The sequence below is a fragment of the Mus pahari genome, chromosome 13, assembly GCF_900095145.1.
Source record: "Mus pahari chromosome 13, PAHARI_EIJ_v1.1, whole genome shotgun sequence".
Lineage (NCBI taxonomy): Eukaryota > Metazoa > Chordata > Mammalia > Rodentia > Muridae > Mus > Mus pahari.
This window is the reverse complement of record NC_034602.1, coordinates 76,752,036-76,773,572: the sequence shown is the minus strand read 5'-3', so window position 1 is coordinate 76,773,572 and position 21,537 is coordinate 76,752,036. Positions and strand designations below refer to the sequence as shown.

The 21,537-nt window shown below is 37.5% G+C and overlaps 2 protein-coding genes across 5 annotated transcripts in view; both read right to left on the bottom strand.

The window, feature by feature from the left end:
• Positions 1–3,848: 3,848 nt before the first annotated feature.
• Prr27 (proline rich 27) lies at positions 3,849–14,366 on the bottom strand. Of its 2 annotated transcripts, XM_021210159.1 has the most exons (5): positions 14,316–14,366; positions 12,436–12,459; positions 9,063–9,086; positions 6,581–7,514; positions 3,849–3,880 (listed from the first exon to the last, which is right to left on the bottom strand). In XM_021210159.1, the coding sequence occupies exons 1-5, from the start codon at positions 14,364–14,366 to the stop codon at positions 3,849–3,851; spliced, it is 1,065 nt and encodes a 354-aa protein (XP_021065818.1). The 2 variants fall into 2 exon arrangements, with proteins under 2 accessions (XP_021065818.1, XP_021065819.1); XM_021210160.1 differs by lacking the exon at positions 12,436–12,459.
• A 5,889-nt stretch (positions 14,367–20,255) lies between these two features.
• The window catches only part of LOC110330741 (alpha-S2-casein-like B), a 17,601-nt gene continuing 16,319 nt past the window's right edge, over positions 20,256–21,537 (bottom strand). For 2 of the 3 annotated variants that reach the window (XM_021211032.1, XM_021211034.1), the window contains one exon: positions 20,256–20,538. In XM_021211032.1, the coding sequence (XP_021066691.1) occupies positions 20,533–20,538 (6 nt within the window). In that variant the 3' untranslated portion in view covers positions 20,256–20,532. The remainder of the gene's footprint in view (positions 20,539–21,537) is intronic. The other variant, XM_021211031.1, reaches the window with a different exon arrangement.

Here is a 21,537-nt window from a genome sequence, read left to right as displayed (position 1 = left end):
CACCCAGGGTGAGCGAGTGACAGCCTGGACCTCTGATGCAGTGGTTGCAGTTTAAACCCTCGATGTTGCCATGGCAACATGTAGCTTCATCCTGGAGCTTAAGGCCTGTCTGCTCTGGGGCATTCAGACTGCACTAAGAGGGCCTTACAAACGCAGAGATCTGCAATCGGAAGAACTTAAAAATGTTACAGCAACTATGGTGGTACTGGTGTCAGGGGTGGGGGAAGGCATTGCCAGTGTTTCCATAGAGATCAACCAGCTGAGGAAAAAGCCAGACATCTTTTAATCCATGAGGAAGGATCAGACTAATATTTCGGAGAACCTTCAGTTCCATCCATTAGGCTGGCAGGGTCAGGGAGAGCAAGGTGGTTGTTAATCACAGAAGCATTACTAGATTTACACAGGTGGAGAAAAAAAATAAAGGGCTTATAGATTTGCTCAGTAGTTGCATGAATAAGTTTACAGAATCAGGTGCCTAGTTAAGGAGATAATGGCTGCAGGCCCCTTATCCCTTATATTCTCTCTGGCTTGGGCCTGCTCGCAGCCATAGGGCTGTGAGCTCCTCTATATATTTATTTAATATATGATGGGCCAACAAAGACTTTTCAACTAGGTCCTCTTTTTTAATTCTAACCCATCACAAAACTAGTACTTTTTAATCATTCCCTGCTCTAAATGTCCTTATTGATTGCCAAGAGAGGAGTGGTTTCCATAAGGCCCTTACTATATGCAGCTGTTTGAGTACTCATTTAAACCCTCAGGCCACTAAACTTTAGATTTTTCCATTCCATTTTACATTCTTGCAATTAGTTCAGATTTTCTCAACATTTGGCCATACACAGATCACTCCTTAATGTTTAAAAAAATTACAGATTTAGGGCTGGGGAGAGCTTAGTATGTTAAGAGAACTAGTTGCCCTTCTAAAGGTCTGGGGTTGGATTCTGGTGTAGTGACTTGCAACTATTAACTGTCCTACTGGTTCTGTCGTCCTCTGGCTGGCCTTCGTCGGTACTGCATGCAGATGGAGCACAGCCATGCACAGGCAAACACCCATATCCAAAAGTTAAGGCTTATTTATGGGTAAAATATTCTAAAGACTTTTCAGTGTTTTACTTCTAATTCAAGAAAGATATTTTTCTAGAAATTGATTCATAATTTTCATAGTTTTTGTTGTCTCCTCTGTCTGTGCCCACCCTACCCTGACCCTTGATTGTCTTTCTTGGTAGTTAAAAGTTCTTTTGTTACCCATGCTGGCTTCAAACTCTGGCTCTTCTTACATCTGTCTTCTTCTTACATCTTACATCTTCTGATGGGAGGACAGTCTGTGTCATCAGGGTGATGTGTGCCTCTAAATTACATTCATCTTTTCCACCCTATAAAGTCTGTCTTAGCCACGACTGAACTTTAGATTTTATGAGTTATAACAAGCTGCCTGTGAAGAGGTGAGACAGGAAGCTGCCTCAGGAAATGCTTCCTTTAGACATGGATGTGAGAAGAATGGCTGCCAGAGGTTTGGATCTCAACACAACTGGGAAGCTGACCTCGTGTACATCTTGAATAATAAGTAAAATGCTGTTTAACGTATTACAGTAACTTGGGGAAAAGATATAGTTAGATTCCATTTTAGTTAGGGTTTTACCGCTGTAAACAGAGACCATGACCACATCTTATAAATGACTTTTAATTGGGACTGGCTTACAGGTGCAGAGGGTCAGTCCATTATCATCAAGGCAGGAACATGGCAGCCTCCAGGCAGACATGGTGCAGAGGAGCTGAGAGTTTTACATCTTCATCTGAAGGCTGCTAGGAGAATACTGACTTCCACTCAGCTAGGAGGAGAGTCTTAAAGCTCACACCCACAGTACCATGCCTATGCCAACGGGCCACACCTACTCCAACAGGGCCACACCTTCTAATAGTGCTACTCACTGGGCCAAGCATATACAAACCATCACAGGTTCCCAGTGATTCCCCTTCCTCCCTGTGAAGACTGCATTAGAGCAGCCAGTGAAGTAAGGGAACAATATAGAGTCATAGAAACTTGTAGAAAAGGGACATATATTGTGTTTATTGACACAAGAGCCTAAACTGAAAGCAAGTTGATCAGCATCCTGAAGACTTTTGTTACTAAATTAAATTGTCAAAGAAACCCTCAGGGTTTTATATTTAATTATAAGCTAAAATCCTAATTGTCTAACTGAGATAATCTTTCTTTTATTTTCTTTTCCCATTGAGAATTTTTGGGATCTGACTGAAAAAAAATACTATTTTCAAAGTTTATAATGATGCTTGATGTATATATTTACAAATTTTAAATGTATGTATACATATGTACATAAATACATAATAACATATACATGGATACACATAGTGTAAAAATATTACCATTATTAAATGAACTGACATTCATTTTACAGTAAATGATTTTTAGGGAGTGACTCTCCTCAAAGTATACTCTCTCCATAAATTTCTAGTAGGTAAAACATTAATATCTGGTCATCTAGTTGCAGTTTTTGTCTCCAGAACTTTTTATCTTCTAACTGCATATTTATACACTCTGAACTCTATGCCAGCCCCCATCCTGTGGAAACTGTAATTCTATTCTATGCAAAATAACTAAGTCCAAAATAACAGAGCTTCAGTAGGAGGTGGACTTTGATAGTCCACGGATGTAAAGCCCACTTTTAATATTACTTATTTCCAGAGAGGAAAATCATGCACATGTCTTGGCCTTGGCTTTCCTACTTCTGTTTGGAATGGTGCCGCGTCGGTAACCTAAATGGGAATATTTTAGTTGTCCTGTCTCAGGCTTATCATGGGACCACCATTCGGGGAACTGGTCACTTGTTTTGTTCGATGTTCAGGGGCAGGAGGAGTCTCGCTCTGATGCAGGGAAGGGATTTGAGATTTTTCTGACCTGACAAGAATGTGACTCGCTGTATTTGTGGGAAGAAACGGAGAGGTTGGGTTTTAACTAGTAAGGTAAGATGTGCTGAGACTTGCTGTGTATCCACCAATCTAGGACTTCTCAGCTTCCTTTCTAGTCCACTGGGCGCATGTGACTGCGTGTCAGAGGACCGAAGGTGGATAGAAGCCAAAAAGGGACAGCCAGAGGCAGAGACAGGAAGACATTTCCCCACGGCCATCTGCGGCACATATTGCCGACATACTGATTTTAACCTGGTGAAATTTACTTTTGAACTTTTGATCTTCATACCATGAAGAAATAGACTTTTAAAAGATAAACTGTAGATTTTGTGGTAATTTGTCACAAGAGTACTAAAATCACTATTCAACCTCACACTAATTTACTTTACCTTTCCTTCTCAGCCATAGTCAAAGTCCATAATTTCTTGGTATGTCCTTTCACCTTTCTGCAAATACTTTGTAACTATTCAATAATTGGCAAGCCTTGTCTTTAAAGTGAGACCACTATTTGTATGATTACGCTCAGAGCTTAACCTTTGTGAGGAGCTCCTGACACAAGCCCAATGAAAGTTTAGAAAAGTTGTTGACATTCTGAAGCCAAGAAAATGGTGGTAGGCAGGGAGTAAGTGGTTCCATAGTCTTTAGGAGAAAGGATTTAAGAACAAAAGACAACAATGTATTTGTACTGTATCCTAGAGCTCCTTTGGAGAAAGTTACTATTATTGCATACTTAAATCTGTTTAAAATTCTGCAGCTATACCTATAAAGTATATATTTTATCATTTGAACTGAAAGTAAAGCATTTCATCAGTATTGTTTTGTGAAATGTCTAAAGAAATCCATCACAAACCAACAAATATGAAGAGACTGATAGTTTTAATAAAACATAGTAAACTATTTGTTGAGAAAAGAAAGAACATTTAGATTTCTTTTGGTTTGTTCATCGGCACACCTGTAAAGCAATAACATAACATGTCAGCTTTGTATAATAAACTCAAATTTCTTACATATAAAGCAAAGTTGTTTTTCTTTACTCATGAGTTCACTATAAAGGACTATATAGATAGTCATCTAAAAGTACTCATCACAGTAATGTTTTCTCCTCTGTCTGCTTACAGATGCAGCATTCGTACAGTTATATATTCTTACAGGAATTAATAAGCATCCATGTAACAGTTTGATTAAAATGCATTTCAGTTTATTTGATTGCATGTGTAGATATCACGATACCTGGGTTAGAGTAGCTATTGATTTAGCTACTCTTGATATTTAAACATAGGATAAGGAGAATTCTTTTTCCATCTTTTTAGACTGCCTAGGGAGGTAGGACTTTCCCTATCTTACCTATTTCACACTGAGTATCTCCTTACATGATATAACTTGATACATATGCCTGTGAGCATGTGAAATTGTTAAATGAATCTAGTATCTTGATATTATTCACTAATAGGCCTCTCATATTAAATACCAGTAAAATAAAATGTCACATAATTTAGCTGGGGTTAAGGGTTTAAGGAAAAACAGTAAATGTCTACTGTCCTCAAGGACGGCTATTTGTCAAGGTGATCATTGAGAGTGCTAACTGATATCACATTTATTCTCAATATAACTTTAGGCATGGGTGGCACCTCAGAGGTAGAATTTCATCTGACTGACAGTTAAAATAATATCTCCCTATTTCCTTGTCCAGCAAACATTTATGATCATAACCTGATAATAATTTGGGGTAGGACAGAGGTATAAGTACTTGGAAATAGTTATTCATTTTATTTATTTTACTTATTTTTGGTTAGATAGGAAGTGAGGAGATCAACTGAGCACTCTTGCCAGGGCCTTTCTACTGAGGACAGTGTGTGAAGTGAGATGCAGGAACAGGATGTGGGGAAGGATGGCGAATGGCCTGCAGGCCTTAGTGGACAGAACTCCTCATTTCAGTCTCCTTCCCCTTTAGAGGCGCTTCTTTCTAAAGGGATGAATATCATTGCGGGTAGTCAGGTCATATTCAATTTGGATCACTTTTTTAAAAGATTTATTTCTTTATTTTATGTATGTGAGTACACTGTAGCTGTCTTTAGACACATCAGAAGAGGGCATCAGATCCCATTACTGATGGCTGTGAGTCACCATGTGGTTTCTGGGAATTGAACTCAGGACCTCTTGGAAGAGCAGTCAGTGGTGCTCTTAACCTCTGAGCCATCTCTCCAGTCCCTTGCTAGTTCCTAATTTGGATCAGTTTAAAGAAGTTTCTATTCTAATAACAGTCTGGAAATTTTATACAGGAAATAAATTCATCATGTCTTAAGTTCTAAGAAACTGATTATTAGAAAACACACCCCATTTTCTCATTTTGCACATGTATGCATATATATATATATATATATATATATATATATATATATATATATATACATATTCAAAGGTAGTTTCAGCTGAGGAGGTGTAGTGTAATTAATCCACAACTTCCACATCTCATTATTATGCATGACTTATAGAAACAAATGAACATCACTCTCTTCTCCAGAAAATATCACTTCTCTACCTAAAAAGAAAAAGGGTATTTTTGTTTATGGTTAAATATACTTCATTTGGTAGCACTAGGGCTTTCTTTTCTAAATAATCTAGGTATTCTGAGGTACTTTATAAAAGTTCCAGAGAAATTTGCTTGCAGACAAGATGGCTAACATAAAGAGGGTTGTGTCTCTTGTCTGAAATAAAGTATATGTTTAAAATTATAAGGAAGGGCTGGGTATGGTGCATACCTTCAGTCCCAGCACCCAGGAGGCAAAGGCAGATGTATCTCTGTGAGTTCTAGGCTAGCCCTGGTTACATAATGAAATCTTGTCTGAAAAGAAAAAATAATTATGAAGATGAAGAGATTTTTTTTCCCCATGAATTTTACTTCTTGTTGTGAAGAATAGTTGTTATTAAGAAACAGGACACAGGAAAAAAAATGGAGCAGTGTTTTAGCATGTTGTCCGCACAGAGTTCTAGGGATTACTGTGTGTTTTGCAAGTGTATGCATGCGTGTGTATTGTATGTGCATACTATATGGGCAGAAACCTTATTCTTCCTCTAATATGATGAATAAGTTAAATTTATCTAGCTAATCACTTTTAAACTGTTTTTATATGTATAGGAATGTTTTTCTGCATTATATATGCACATACATGTAACACACAACACACACACACACACACCACATGCATGCCTGGGGCATGTGTAGAGGGTACTGGATCCCCTGGAATCAAAGTTACAAATGGATGTGAGCCTCTATATGGGTGCTGGAAATTGAACCCAGGTCCTCTGAGAGAATAAATGCTCTTAACCACTGAGCCATCTGTGTAGCCCCACTGATCATTTCTACCTAACAGGAAGTTTTACAAAGATGTGAGATATGAGAAGATGGGACAGGAAACAAGAAGAATCAAGATTCTAATGGATACATTCAAATATTCAAATCCTGAAAGTTCTTTTAATGAGTACATGGTAATAATGCCCTATACACTTGTAATATCCACAGTTTATCTGTTGACTAACTGTCCACTAAAAGACTAGATTGTAATCCTGAAGTGGGTGTGTTCCTTGTACAGAAGTTGTGTGCCTTCTCATCTATAAGACCCACATATTGCAGTGGTTAGAGTAGGTAACTTACCTGGTAAAAAAAAAGGCTGTGCTTCTTGGCTGGCAAATTTGGCCTCAACAGGCTCAAGTCCCTGCGGTTTTGCTTCAGTAGGCTCAGCTGTAATAAGTTTTCCCACAACAGACTGGCTCGCCATAAGTTCAGCTGGAGGAGATCCGCCTGCAGCAGATTCTGCTGTAGGAAGCTTGGCTTCAGCAGCCAGGCCTGCAGCGGGCAAGGCTGGCAGAGACTGTGCTACAGCAGGCTCACCTGAAGTAGGTTTGTTTTCAGGAGACAAGCCTGCAGGGGATTCAGCTAGTGGAGACTGTGCTCCCACAGACATGGGTAGAGCGGGTTCAGGTCCCACGAGGCGGGATGCAGCAGGGACAGCAGCCTCTAACTGGTGGGGGGCAGGCTCAGGTGCACCAAACTGGACTGGGACAGGCTCAGGTACACCAAACTGGGATGGAGCAGGTTCGGGTACAAGAGGTTTGGGTCCAGAGGGTGGCATGGGTGTTCCAAGTTTGATTGCTTGAGGCAGACCTGAAATAGGTTTGTCTACAGGGAACTCAGGTACCAGACCCTCGCCTTCAGCAGGCACAGCAGAAGCTGCTACAGGCTCAGGTCTAACAGATGAGATGACAGAAATCTTTGGAGGTATGACAAAGGGGTATGGCCTGGGAGGAAAGGGTCTGGGAGGAGGAAGAGAAACGACTGGGGGGCCATTCAGTGGAGCATCAGCTGGGTAGTTTAGACTTTGGTATACGTAGCGAAGTTTAGAAGGAGTGGCAATCCAAGGATATAGAAATAACCCTCTTTCAAATTCAGAACTTCCAGGGAATTTGGTGATGGTGTTTCCTTGTTGAGTGTTAAGAGGAGGCAAAAGAAAAGGTGGCAAATTATCATTCCATAGGCCAAACGGGATATTCAGAGATGGATTAAGTGGGTAGCGATTTCCAAAGTAATCCTAAATAGAAGGAAAGGAGTTCATTGTAGTTGACCTTTTATACATGTAGCTATGACTGTGGTCATATATGAATAATGTTTTTAAAGAAACATTTGTTTAGTCTTTTTTTTTTTTTTTTTTTTTTTTTTTTTTTTTTTTTTTTTTTTTTTTTTTTTTTTTTGGTTTTTCGAGACAGGTTTTCTCTGTATAGCTCTGGCTGTCCTAGAACTCACTTTGTAGACCAGGCTGGCCTCAACCTCAGAAATCTGCCTGCCTCTGCCTCCCGAGTGCTGGGATTAAAGGCGTGCGCCACCACGCCCGGCTTTGTTTAGTCTTTTTAACAACTAATATGCATCCATACTTATCGAAATGAAAATAGTTTGAGAGGATAACACATCTAAACTGAAGAAGAAGCACTTTGTATAGAAGTGAAGGAGTGTTATATATTGCAGAATACACTGCCTGGGTTAGGATGGGCGTGGCTTAGATAAACATTGAATGCAGTGTAGAAGATTAACATAGGATGCAGGACAAGTTCTTCCAGGTTATTCTCCACCATGTTCTTTATCTGTGCCTATTGCACCTGAAACCCCCCTTCTCTGCAAATTGTCCTACATGAAGCCTTCAGTTCCAAATTCTTCTTTCAGGGGTAGTACTGTTTGTGACCTATGTCCCAGATTTGTCCTGTTTCCTCAAACTTTCATTTCCCTCCAAGGTATTGTTATCAGAAGGGCAGGCAGAAAATATGGAAAATGGACTTGGCTTTTCATAAATAAATTTCCCAGTGTTGTTTCTGTTTTAAATGGGTATTTTAATAACGTTGGTCATGAATTTAACTATCAGACTTTAAATTCTTTCTTGTGGTAGGACCTCTACCGATTCCTCTGGTGGTTCTACCAGATTTCTCTACCACATTCTGGAAGACTGCCAGGGACCTCAGGTCACATAGTTATGTAAGAATTCACAGAAAACAGGAACATTTCTTACTCATGCGCATATAATATTTTATATCCTATCTTAAATGCCCCCACCCCAGTTTACAAATCAGGATCTTAGAATTTGGTCATTTATATAGTTACAGTTTGACTGTCATTCAAAGAATTATATTCAGTGTTTCTCATGCACAGAGTTGTTTTATTTAGATGCATGCTAAGTTGTTTTCCTAATAATATACTTCCTATGGATATAGATAAAGTTTTCACATTTTTTTTTGTAAAGTGCTGCCTTTCTTGATAATTAATTATACTTTTTATAATGTCAAACTCTATAAGATCATATTTTATTTTAACCCACTCAGCCTACTAAGCATGCACAATGATGGACAGGATAACAGTGTGGATAAAATATTCTGTGATGACCAAGATGTGCATACACAAGTAGGTCCATGAATAAAGAGAAGTGAACAAGTCTTTAAATGAACCCACTAGTCCTTCAAAAAAATCACAATGAAACTGAACCATTTAATATTATTTGGTGGAAAATGATATCTTAAAAAATAGTATACACTACATATTAATATATTTAATTACTAAAAAAAAAACAAAAACAAAAGATGCGAATTCACTTTACCTCTTCAGTGGACGGGGGCGATTTCTGAAACAGAAGGTTTGTTGTAAAGTTGATACTATGGAAAGCATAAAATTTCAAATCTCTGCTTACAATTAGAGGGGCTGTGCACTGTACCAGGTTTGGAATTTTCTCTTTTAAGAGCCATGGACATTTGCCCTGTGTTCAGTTTTCCTATAACTATCTATCATCTTACTATTATCATTTTTCTTCTGAGAGAGTATCTCCTTATGCAGCCTTGGGCCAGGTCCTTTATATATAGATCATATCATGACCTCATCATGCAACCTGTATGCTGATCTCAAAAAATACGGCAATCCTCTGAGCTTGGCCTTAGGTTCTAGGAACATAGGCATGTGCCATAATGCCTGACGTCTAGTAAGCATCCTTTCTATGTGATGTGATGCCTGACATTGTGACTGAGGAGAACCCAAAGCTCAGTGAGACAATGGCTCTAGGGGGAAATCACTACTACGCTTCTGCTAAATGAACATAAAAATAAAAAGACTTGTAATGGCATACTGCTATACCCACCCATCACTGTATTGCTCAGCCATCCCCAGAGACGCTTTTTGCGGTAAGTAGTAGTTAACACAGAGACCTGAACTGGTTCATGTGCAGACAGTGAAAGACCTTGGTGCACTTAGCCTTTAATGAGTTGTCTTTATCAAACCCCTAGACTCAAGGATCAGGGATTTATTGAGAAGAGGAGACAGAAAGAACGTAAGAGACAGAAGTGATGGAGGACTCCAATGAAAACAGCATCTTCCAGACACAAGACTGATTCACATATTGACTCACAGAAACTGTGGCAGCGTGCATGAGACCCGCAAAGAAGAGGAAGTGGACACTAAGTCCCACCCCTAGCCAGGAAGATATCTGCAGTTGATACTTGCTGGGAGAGGGAATGATTGATTTTCTCCAATGGAGTGGCACACTCACTGCATGCCAAGCCGCATGCCCAGGAGTACTTCATCAACCAAAAACACTCTGTTTTTTTTTTTGTGTGTGTGCTTTTCTTCTGTTATTGTTTAGTGTTTTTTTGTCTTCCTGATTTTTGTCTTGTTTTGTTTTTCTGGTTTTTTGTTTTTTTTTGAGTTTTCTGAGAGAGAAAGATTATGAAGTTGGGTGGATATGGAGGCGGGGAGAATCTCGGGAGACTTGGGGTGGGGAGGGAGAAGGTGCATGATCAAAATTCATTGTATGGAAAATTTTAAAGAAACAGAATGTTATATAAACAAATAAAATGTAAAGACCAACATGATATACAGGGCTGAGGAGATGACTCACTCAGCAAAGTTTCTGCTGTGCAAGCCTGCTGACATACATTTTATCCCCAGCACTCATATAAAAGGCAGATATAATGAGGGAAGAGTGGCAAACATGATTAAACTCATTGTACAAAACTCAAAGAACTAAAACAAAGTAAAGGATACAATGAAAGAAAAATCCAGACCCAGAGGCATGCACTTATAATCCCAGTCTGAGGTGCAGGGAAGGACAGGACATAGGACATGCAAAGAGGGGGATAGCTACAGTTCGTTGACAAACCAGCCTGGACTAATCATGGAGTGAACAAGAGAAGAGATAGTGACTTGAAATATAAGGTAGAGAGCAACTGAGTAAGATGCCAACTTAAACCTGTGTCCTCCACACACACTACCACACACATGCACGAACCCTGTGAATCCTGTATACACAGAACACCATGAACATTCAAGGATTACTGTCTACCCAGTTCCAGTGTTGTTATACTACCACTTAAATATTTTTGTTCACAATCTAGAATCTAAGAGTACCAGAGCCAAACCTTTTGATTCATTTTTTAATATACATATCTACTTTCTTGTTTATAACAGATATGCATTATATCACCCTCTGTGCTTCCTATAAAATCTTGGCTATGAAATGAGGTCTTCAGCATAGCTTCTCAGTAAATTTACATTTTTCCAGGGACCTTGAAGTATTTTAAGCTTTTTCTTGAATAGTATTATATGACACAGAGACACACACAGAGACCATAGAAGCACAGACAGACAGACAGACAGACAGACAGAAACACACACACACACACACACACACACACACACACACACACACACACACGGCTTGCTTTCTGGTATGCTGGCTGTAGGAATTAGCTATTAAAAATTGCAACCAGACCAGATTTCTTTTTCAAATGCCTGGAATACTACACCTGAAGCCAGCCAAATTTTCCATTTAAAACTTAATATTACTTTCCAATTTTAGATTGATTTTATAGAATTAAATAATCTTAAAAGTTTCCAATGGATTTTTCCATATTTTCTAAGATATGAGAACTGTAAAATAAACAACATTCCAGGGCAGGCCCGGGGACAAGAGTCAGTTACTTTTATTATTGAAGGAGACCCAGAATCTGATGACTGTTAATGTGAACTTCAAATATATTAATATTGTTTTAATTTTGAAAAGTTTCAAAGGTTTTCAGCTGCTTTGCCAGTTTTGCTGTTTTTATTCAAAAGTATTTACATCTCAGACCCTTTAAAAATTTTATATATATATATATATATATATATATATATATATATATATATATACATTTTTTACTATGCTTTCCTATCAACCCATAACACACTTGTGGCTAAGGATACTTGTAACTTTCTTAGCACACATTTGTCATTAAAATATGAGGTAAAGATTACAAAGTACTGAAGAAAATCAAATATTGGTAAGTCCATTTGTCTGCTACATGAGATAATTCATGATTATTTTCTGCACAGAAATCACTCCACTCCTTGGAATATGTACTCATAGTATTTGTAGTTTCTAGTATCAAGATGAAATTCAGTCCAGCAGCTTATAATCTTAACCCCTGGGAGGTGGAGGCAGGAGGATGAAAAGTTAAGCTCATGCTTAGAAACACAGAGCACTGAAGGTTAGCCTGGACTACAGGAGACCCTTTCCCTACCTCCTCAAAAGAAAACAAACAACCATATGCAAAGAAAATAAGTAGTTGAATATATAGTTGCTCAGTATCTTGGTTTCTTCTGTTCTACTCTTTCATGCCATCATTTTCTCACTGGTTATATTGCTTAAGTACAAATTCAGAAATATCATAGAGGCATGAAAGTAAGTCAAGACATAACAAACTTTGATTCCACCATAAAAGGAGTTCATCCCATGCTTCTGGTTATCAGAAATGAAGTCTTGCTGGCAAATAAGTTTGGCATAAGTATATATTCTATGCTTTTTTCACCTTATCTGAAGAAATTAATAAAGCAATATTTTAAGAGCAATTAAAGTCAATTGCATTGCCCAGAAAATAGAGAACCTATAAGTGCAAATATACTTTAATAATAGAATGATAATTTTTAAAGAAAATAGATTGTTTTACCTTATGAATGAAGGGATAACGTCTCTAAAAAAAGAAAAAAAATTAATGTGGTTATTTGAGAACACCTGCATTCAGACTTTCCTTCGTCTTATAATTGTTCTCTTGACCATGAGTCCCTGGTCTGAAGACTTGACATCATAATCATTATGATGTTTTCAACAGGGGCTTTTATTTTGACTAAAAAGTGTTTAGTTTGCGTCATTGTGTATGCAGGTAAATCTTTGCCATATGAATGGCCATTGGCTCTTATTCATACGTGTTGTTTTACCACTCGAATGTTGCCGTGTGTGTGTGTGTGTGTGTGTGTGTGTGTGTGTATGTTTGTGTACATATATATGTATGTGTGTATATGTGTGTATGTATGTGCATGTGTGTGTGCATGTGTGTGTGNNCATGTATATGTATGTGTGTGTATATGTGTGTATGTATGTGCATATGTGTGTGTGTATGTGTGTGTGGTCTAGTGCCATTTTGAAGATCTATGCATTACTTTCTAATAAAACTTTGTTATGTCTTCTGAATTCACCATAGAAACTTTATTATGACTTCTGAATTCACCATACATGAGGTACCATACAGAATAAAAGCTAGTGTAGGGAACTCAGCATATACTATTTTAAGAATTACAAATTAATTTGGGTACATTAAGGGACATAATAATATTTTGAAATTTAGCCAAGAAGCTAATGATAATTAGAAGTGTTGGGCATTCTGAATTTCTACTCAATCTTAGACATTTTGTTAAGCACTTATTTAGTATTAAAGCGATTACTCAGAGTGGATGTTCCTGCTTTTTCAAGGAGAGAGTTTAACACACTCATTTGCTAGAATTAAAACTGTTTTCAACCCCACACCTTTATTCCCAGCATCTAGGAGCAAAGGCAGACAAATCCCTGAGTCTGGGGCCAGCTTGGTCTCTGTAAGGAATGCCAGACAATCCAGGACAACAGAGTGGAATTCTGAATAAAAAGAAGTGTTCTTGAGCCTCATCAGTTCACCTAACACTGAATGTCATCATGCCCATTCCTTTGGCCACTTGGAGCATCCTTTGATTCTCTACACATCTCAGCAATAGGATTTTACTGTCAGAGAAACCCTGCTAAAACTGTCTACACAGGATTGTAGTTCCCTATAATGCTTTCTCCTTCCAGTTTCCTGAGTCTGAACTCACATCTTTTCCGTGCTGTAGATCTGCTCCAGGTTTGTTTGTTTGTTTGTTTGTTTAAAGTCCTTTTTAAAAAAAATAGATATTTTCTTTATTTACATTTCAAATGTTATGCCTTTACCTGGTCACCCCTAACCCTCTATCCCCTCCCCCTCCCCCTGCTTCTATGAGGGTACTCCCCTACCCACCTACTCCTGCCTCCCTGCCTTGGTATTCCCCTACACTGGGGCATCAAGCCTTCACAGGACCAAGGGCCTCTCCTCCCATTGATGCCCAACAAGGCCATCCTCTGCTACATATGCAGCTGGAGCAATGGGTCCCTCCATGTGTACTTTTTGGTTAGTGGTTTAGTGCCTGGCAGCTCTGTAGGGTCTGGTTGGTTGATATTGTTCTTTTTATGTGGTTGCAAACCCCTTCAGCTCCTTCAATAACTCTTCTAGTGGGCACCCTGTGCTCAGTTCAGTGGTTATCTGTAAGGGTTTGCCTCTGTATTTTTCAGGCTGTGGAAGACCCACTTAGGAGACAGCCAGGTTTTAGATCCACATTATCTGGCTTTTGAAAATTTCTTTCAAGATTTAGACTCTGCCACATTTATGCCCAAAACCTGATTACTTGTATATGCACTATATTCACTTCCTCTTCAGTATGACTCTTCACCAACACTTACTTGATATTTATGCCCATTGCTCCAGGTCTTGAGAGTTCAGTTACTTACCCTTTTTGCAAAAGCGACACACATGATGCAGGCCCAAAGAAGTAACCTCATCTTGATTAAGCCTGTGAACATGAATAGTAGAATTTATTTTTCAGAACATACATAGAATGTTTTAAGTTACTTCTCTCTGGGAGAGGAACAGATTTTAAAAGGGCTGACGAGAAAGACACTGAACAGAAAAGTTGCACTGCTACTTCTGTCAGCCTGGCTCAGCAGGGAAAACACTAAAGCTCATACTCTTTGTTTCCTCTTTTCACTAATTAACTTCTGACTACATATATATATATATATATATATATATATATATATATACACACACATATATATATTTACATGGAACTCAACTCACTTTTACTCAAGGGCATCTTTTGCAATTTGCCTTGGAGGACATACCAGGAAACACAATTGTCTTAAGTAGTCACATGTGGTGTACCTTATAGAGAGTTTGCATCTATGGATTCAATGGGAGACTGATACCATCTAACTGGAAACATTCTCACTTTCAATTTTCTTTTCTTTTCTTTTCTTTTCTTTTCTTTTCTTTTCTTTTCTTTCTTTTCTTTTTTTTCTTTCTTTTTTTTTTTTTTTTGCCAACACACCCTTTGGCATATTAGATCTTTAATTCACTCAAATTTTCTGCCACCTAAGAATAATTTGAGGGTATGTCTTGGTGTCTTGGTTAGGATTTTTTGTGAAACAACAACACATCTCTAATGGCTTTACTGTTGATGTTTTTAGGTTTTTATTTCTTTAAAAACATAAAGCATTTCACTTTTTATAAAAATATGTCTATACAAAGGCAATATTGTAGCATACTTCTGAGTTTCCAATGTGAGCAAGAGATGTATTCAACCTGATGTGCATTACTAGGAGTAATAATATTAATTCTTTGATTCATTTCAAATGGATGTTTAAATAATCAACATATCTATATTACTGTTTATAGTTGTATATTAACTGTTTTATAATTGTTTCCATATTTTATCGTTATTTGCTATTACCTATTTTTTTTGCTGTAGGTACTGATTTTAGGTTATGTATATTCTAATAATATGAGAAAAATTTCAAATTTGTTGGAATAGACTTTGGATGGTTGCTGCCGAATATTTAAGAAAGTGCTCAGCTGCTTAAATGTTTGAGTCATATGGTGCTTGGTCTCTGCTGTGATCCCTGGGTGGCACACTACTGAGACATTAAAAAATAACAATAGACACCGTTTAAACGTTATAATGTATAGTAGGCATTTGTACCTTATTCTGTTTACACATGGAACTCACCTCACTTTTTTACACATGAGTAGCATTAGAAAATTCTGGGAAAAATCCTCAGGGGTACTTCTTGAGTTATTGGTTTAACTATTTTAATATTTTCGAAGCTCTATATTTTTTGTTTTGCATTGACTTTGTTCTTCCCTGGAAATTTTAGAATCCACTGTTCACATGTTTGGAGGTTTAAAGGGTGGGTGGGACTTCATTTTGAAACGATTCCTACAATTCTGAATTTATCTTCTTTTCTCCCACTCGAGTTTCACCCCTTCCCCGAATAATCATGTCTTCTTTTATTAGTCACTAAAATCCTTTTAGAAGTGATCATATTGTAAGCAAACAGAAAAAGATGTCAGGCAGTTAAGTGATCTTCCTGAAATTATAAAATTATGTCAAAATTTCTTTGAGTGTACCTTAACACATCTATATTTCATCTTGTAATGCAATATAATTAGTCTGTCATTAGTATGGCTTAATGGTTGGGTATATAAATTTAGCTTACATTGAGATCATTCTACAGCTAATTGAAGTTCTAAAATAAGATTTATTGGCAGTTACTAGATTTCATGAGCCTATCTTTTTGCTACTGCTTGTTTTGCATCTATCAATCTGATTCTATACAATGGTCCTAAGCTAGAAGTATAGCTAAAAAATTGTCTCTATAAGAGAAAATTTAATGACATTCAGATGAATTAACAATTCTAGTAAAGACCTAGTCATCATGCATTCTTCATAAAAGACACACAGAAATATTTATTTCTGTCAGAATAGTTCATAGATGATTAAGAATATAGAAATTTGTGTGTGTGGGGGGGAGGAGTTATTAAGGGTCCTTGCTGTTCACTGGTCCATAGCACTTATCATCAATTAAGAAGTTGAACATCTATATTTAAACAGTCTTTTATTTAAATATGGAATATTAAAAATGTACAATACCCAGTCCATTGCCATGAGATTCAACAATGCAGAAAAATGCATAACCATACAAGTGAAGTTCTTTTATGTGATATGATTTTGTCTTCCACAAACACTGGGTTTGAGAAGACGGGTGAGCCAGAACATAACCTGCTATTTTGTAGTCATGGAAATGTGGTTCCTTTTCATTCATGGATGATTGCTAAACTTTTGGAAATGCCAGGAGGTTTAATTTACAAGGTAAATGTTCTAAAAAGATATCAATGAATATGTTCCTATGACTGTGAAACCCAGAGCTTGGTTTTCATAATGTGCCTTATGTTTTAATATTTTCTAAATCTCCAGTGATGTCATCAAATGAAGCAAAAACAAGTGATGAAGTACAGACACATCAATCTAACTATATCACTGATATCATCTTGATTCCAGACTCTTTGAAAAGTCTCAAAACTTTCTTTTAGTGGCAAAATGAGCCATACATAACTGGCTGCCTTTTCACAGTCTGGCCTGTTATAACAAAATATTAGTTCCAAAAGTATATGAAATAAATTCAATTCTGATAATGTCCTGAGTAGGGGAGACTTGAATATATAATTTTTGTGAAACCAGCAAATGTAGTAAGATATTTAGAAGATAATTGTGTCTACAGATGGAGAGAGAGCAGTGCATTTGAGATGTATTTAGAGATTGAAACTAATTTTTAATCACCAGTCATCAGCGTAAATTTAAATGATGAAGTCAATCAGATTATATAGAAAACATGTAAACTTAGAAAATATGTAGCTGAGATGAGAGCCCTAGAAAATACCAATCATTGTGCAGAGAAAGGGAATCCACAAAATCTCCCCAGAGAAACAGTCATAAGGACGTGTAAGAGGTATTAGGAAGTATGTCATGTCATGACAAGAGCCAAGTGTTGTGCTTCTGCAAGAAATGTTTTATTTCTTATATAAATGTATCAACTTTGAGCTACAATATTAGTATATTATTGTCAAAATATTAATTTTAATAATAGTGTATGTTCAAAGAATTAAAATTTAATGCCTGACTAACTTTAGATAATGAAATCACTATTACTTTGATCCAACCTTCAAGAAAATAGAAAACTTAGGAAATGAAAACAAGGAAATATTGCTAGCTTTAAAGTAGTGGAAGATCACACACTCAGAGAAGCTTTATGGACAGAGTTTAAGTTATTTCCAGGCTTAATTCAAGTTATCAGCATTGGCCTTTCTGCTTGGATGGGAAGGTGTCCTGGGACTTGAAAATCCAGGAACCACACAGCTTTGAGGTGGGACAGTGTCCCAGTGAAAGGACATCCTGAGATACAGGAGCCCAGAAACCACCTAGCTCTGAGAGGAAGTCTCCTCAGCAGAGACATTGCAGCTTCCAGGGCAGAGCACCCCAGCTGAGCTGAGGAGCTCAGGAGCCTCTGCCTGCTCCTTCTCTTCCCTTCTTCTCCTTATTGCTTGTCTTCTTCCAATGAGTCACACCAGGCAGAGTTATTGGAGGGTCCAGAGTGAGGAGGGATGAATTCAGGAGTGACTGCCTATGCTCCTGGTAGAGAGCAGACAGCAGCAGATTTGGACATAGCACAGTTATATAGAGATTCTTAGGGGCATAGAGCTTTGTAGGGTGGAGATTTCCAGGGTGAAGATTGGTCAGACTTCAAGTCCCGAGACTGGGGGAGCTCAGGGATTGGTGGGTTTTCCTGTTCAGGAATTGGTAGTTTGTGTGTGTGTGTGTGTGTGTGTGTGTGTGTGTGTGTGTGTGTGTGTGTGTACATGTGCTCGAGCTCAGGTATGGGTGGGTTTCTGTGGGAAGTTCATGAATTGGTGAGTTTTCCTATTCAGAGATTACTAGCTTTTATTCAGACTTTTCACCTAAAATTAGCATAAACTGGGGAGGGTCCTGTTGAGAGACTGGAGATGAACTTTGGGACAGTTATGGCAGTTAGTGTGGTCTTGGGGAGGGGGTCTGACCGCTGGAGCTCCTTGGGCAGGGCCCTGGCCATACAAAGTTTACAAAGGGAGTCCACAGCAGGGAAAGCCTTTCCTGCCACTTGAGTGTTATGAATATCTAACATTTAGCATATCACAACATGATTAAAATAAAGTTATCAATGTATCAAGAAATGGGTAGTGTTTATACTTCATAGATTCAATATTTCCAAATAGAAAGGGAAATATTTTCAAAACTTAAGGTAATTCTCGGAGGAGCGCTAACTTTAGTTCTGATAAAAACACAATCTGATAGGCTTTAGTGACCATCAAAGTTCAGAAAAGAAACTTACTTTGAGACTCAAAGGCTTAGAACGGAACGGAAGTCAACATTCATTTCAGAGTCTTAAGTGTCCAGATACTGTCCAGGGAGAGTTGCTTCAGCGTAGAAAGGTAGAAGAATTAAGTATGAGGATATTAAGTATTAAGTATGAGGATAATATTTTAAATTATGAAGGATAAAGTCTGGGAGAAGTGAGGCCACCAGAGAATGCAACAGACAGAATGTAGCATCATCAGATTGCTAAGGAATGGAAGGTTCTAAGAGGACAAATAAGAGTTCTCAGAGCTTATTACTGCTCTGACTTTTCAAAAGACATGTCACGGCCACCCTTTCCAGAAAAACTGCTGAATCTTTATACTGTATAGGAAAGGAGCTTGGGCTATAAGGGGAACTTGATAGACTGAACTATGGTAGGAAGGATTGTATAAAGGACTAGGATTGTTTATAGTACCAACCATGCAGACTTCATTCCTTGCCTTTGTATCAAAAACATCACAATTTCATGATGGCTTTGACAATTCTCAGCCCTCACTATACCCTCAACAATCATATCTGCCTTGGCAACACATTTGGGATTTTCATGGACCCTGGCCTTAGTCCAGATGTATTAACCAAAACAATTAAGTTTAAGAAAGTGGAAGTAAAAAATAATTATATGTTTGAAGTAATGACTTTGATCTCCCAAAAAGAAATGTTGCAACGTTATTTGTTGCTTGACCCTCATTCAACATTTATGTAATTGTGTTTTGTTCTTTAAAAATTGTGGATGCACGCAGTCAACCACCTAACTGAGCACAGGGATCCCAATGGAGGAGTTAGATAGAGGAAGGACTGAAGGAGCTCCATAGGAGGAACAGCAGTATGAACTAACCAGAACCTGCAGAGTTTCCAAGGACTAAACCACCAACCGAAGAGTACACATGGAGGGACCCATGGCTCTAGGTGTAGATGTAGCAGAGAATGGCTTTATCTGGCATCAGTGGAAGGGGAGCCCCTTGGTCCTATGCAGGCTTGATGGAGTGGGTGGGTGGGTGTGAGAGCACCCTCATAGAAGCATAAAATATAAAAATAAAATTAAAATAAAGTAATAAGTCTCTGAACTTTGGTACCATGAGACTTTGAAATATTAGCCCAATCTATATCACTAGCCAAAGACAGATGATTTATAAACTCTTAACTGGCTTAACCAACAAAATGGTGTGTGTCTTCTTATCTCACTAGCAGGATTATTTTCTCAGGGATTTCTCTCCTGTGACTGGAAGTGGAGGAAACATGGAGGACTTTGATGAGGCTTTGAGATTCATGCTGTAGCCAACTGTAAGCAGAAATAGGCAGTGAAAAGTTAAAATAATGGTTTAATAGAACTGTGAACCTGTAGTTCTTTGGAGTTATGATTTGATTGTTGAAGGGCTTTATATTACTGTCACTAACTTTCTGGGCCAATATATGCAACACAAATTTACAACCACACAAAAAAGCATTCACTTGAAGTTTTATTTTTTGAAAAGGATGTGGTTCAGTGACATGCGAACAGAAGTAAAGACAGTCTCAATAGTCATCAACCCTGCAGAGATGAAACCCACATGCAGATCTAACACATTCAATGGAAATTTACAATACTAAAAGACACTCTGGAACTGTTTTAGAGCATTCCTTTGGTTCACCACTTCTGTATCATTTATACATCTGTCCCAATATGTTGGTACTGAGAAGTAATTATAGCAGAAAAGAAAATGGAGATGTGGATTTTCGACTCAAACCTGTTAAACAAAACACAATAATAATGTAATTATGTTCCAGAAGATAATGCTCATTTGTCTATAGGATACAGACGTACTTATCCATCCTAGTTTAGAATAATGTTAATATTTATAACCTATAGTAATTTCCTACATCCAAGATGATTTTTAACAGTAAGATATTTAGAACTCATTTGGGATCATGCTGGATGCAAAGTACAGAGAGGCTTTTTGAAAAATCTAACTAAGCAAACTGATCATCAGGTTAATATTCAGCTTCTTTAGTCTTCTATGCAAAAATACTATTTTATACACTTATTAAATGATGCAGAATTAGCTTTTGAGCAAAATTTAATATGATGTTTTAATTATTTTATAGTTTCTTAGGCATATAAAATATTACCAGTAGTATTTAATCCACCAATTTTTTAATTGAAGTTGAAAATATATTATTTAAAAATAAGAAAATATTCATTACAGAAGTTTCTGCCTTAAAGTATCACTTAGGTTATAGGCACACTCATCAAAATAAGATAGAAGTGTTCAATTCAAGAATCTTAAAACATCTCTTAAAAAACAATGTTTAAGAGCACTCCAGGGGATGTCTCTGGAGTCAGAGACACATGAGATTTCACAAACGTGTGGGCGCAAGACTCATCTACATAAAATAAAATATAATAAAAAAATAAGAAGAGTTAATCAATTTGAAAAAACATAAAGCTACTGTTGTGGATAGCCCTGTGGCTAGTTATATTTGATGTTAATTCTGTTCTCCTGTGAGTGGCTGCAAACAAGGAATGAGCCAGCACTCAGGTGATTTCCTATAAACCTGCTTCCCACCTTAATTTGAAAAATAAAAGAGAGCTGCCATACAGATCTTTCACCTCCTTAGTTAAAGTCACACCAAGGTATTTTATATTTTTTGTGACTATTGTGAAGGGTGTTGTTTCCCTAATTTCTTTCTCATCCTGTTTATCCTTTGTGTAGAGAAAGGCCATTGATTTGTTTGAATTAGTTTTA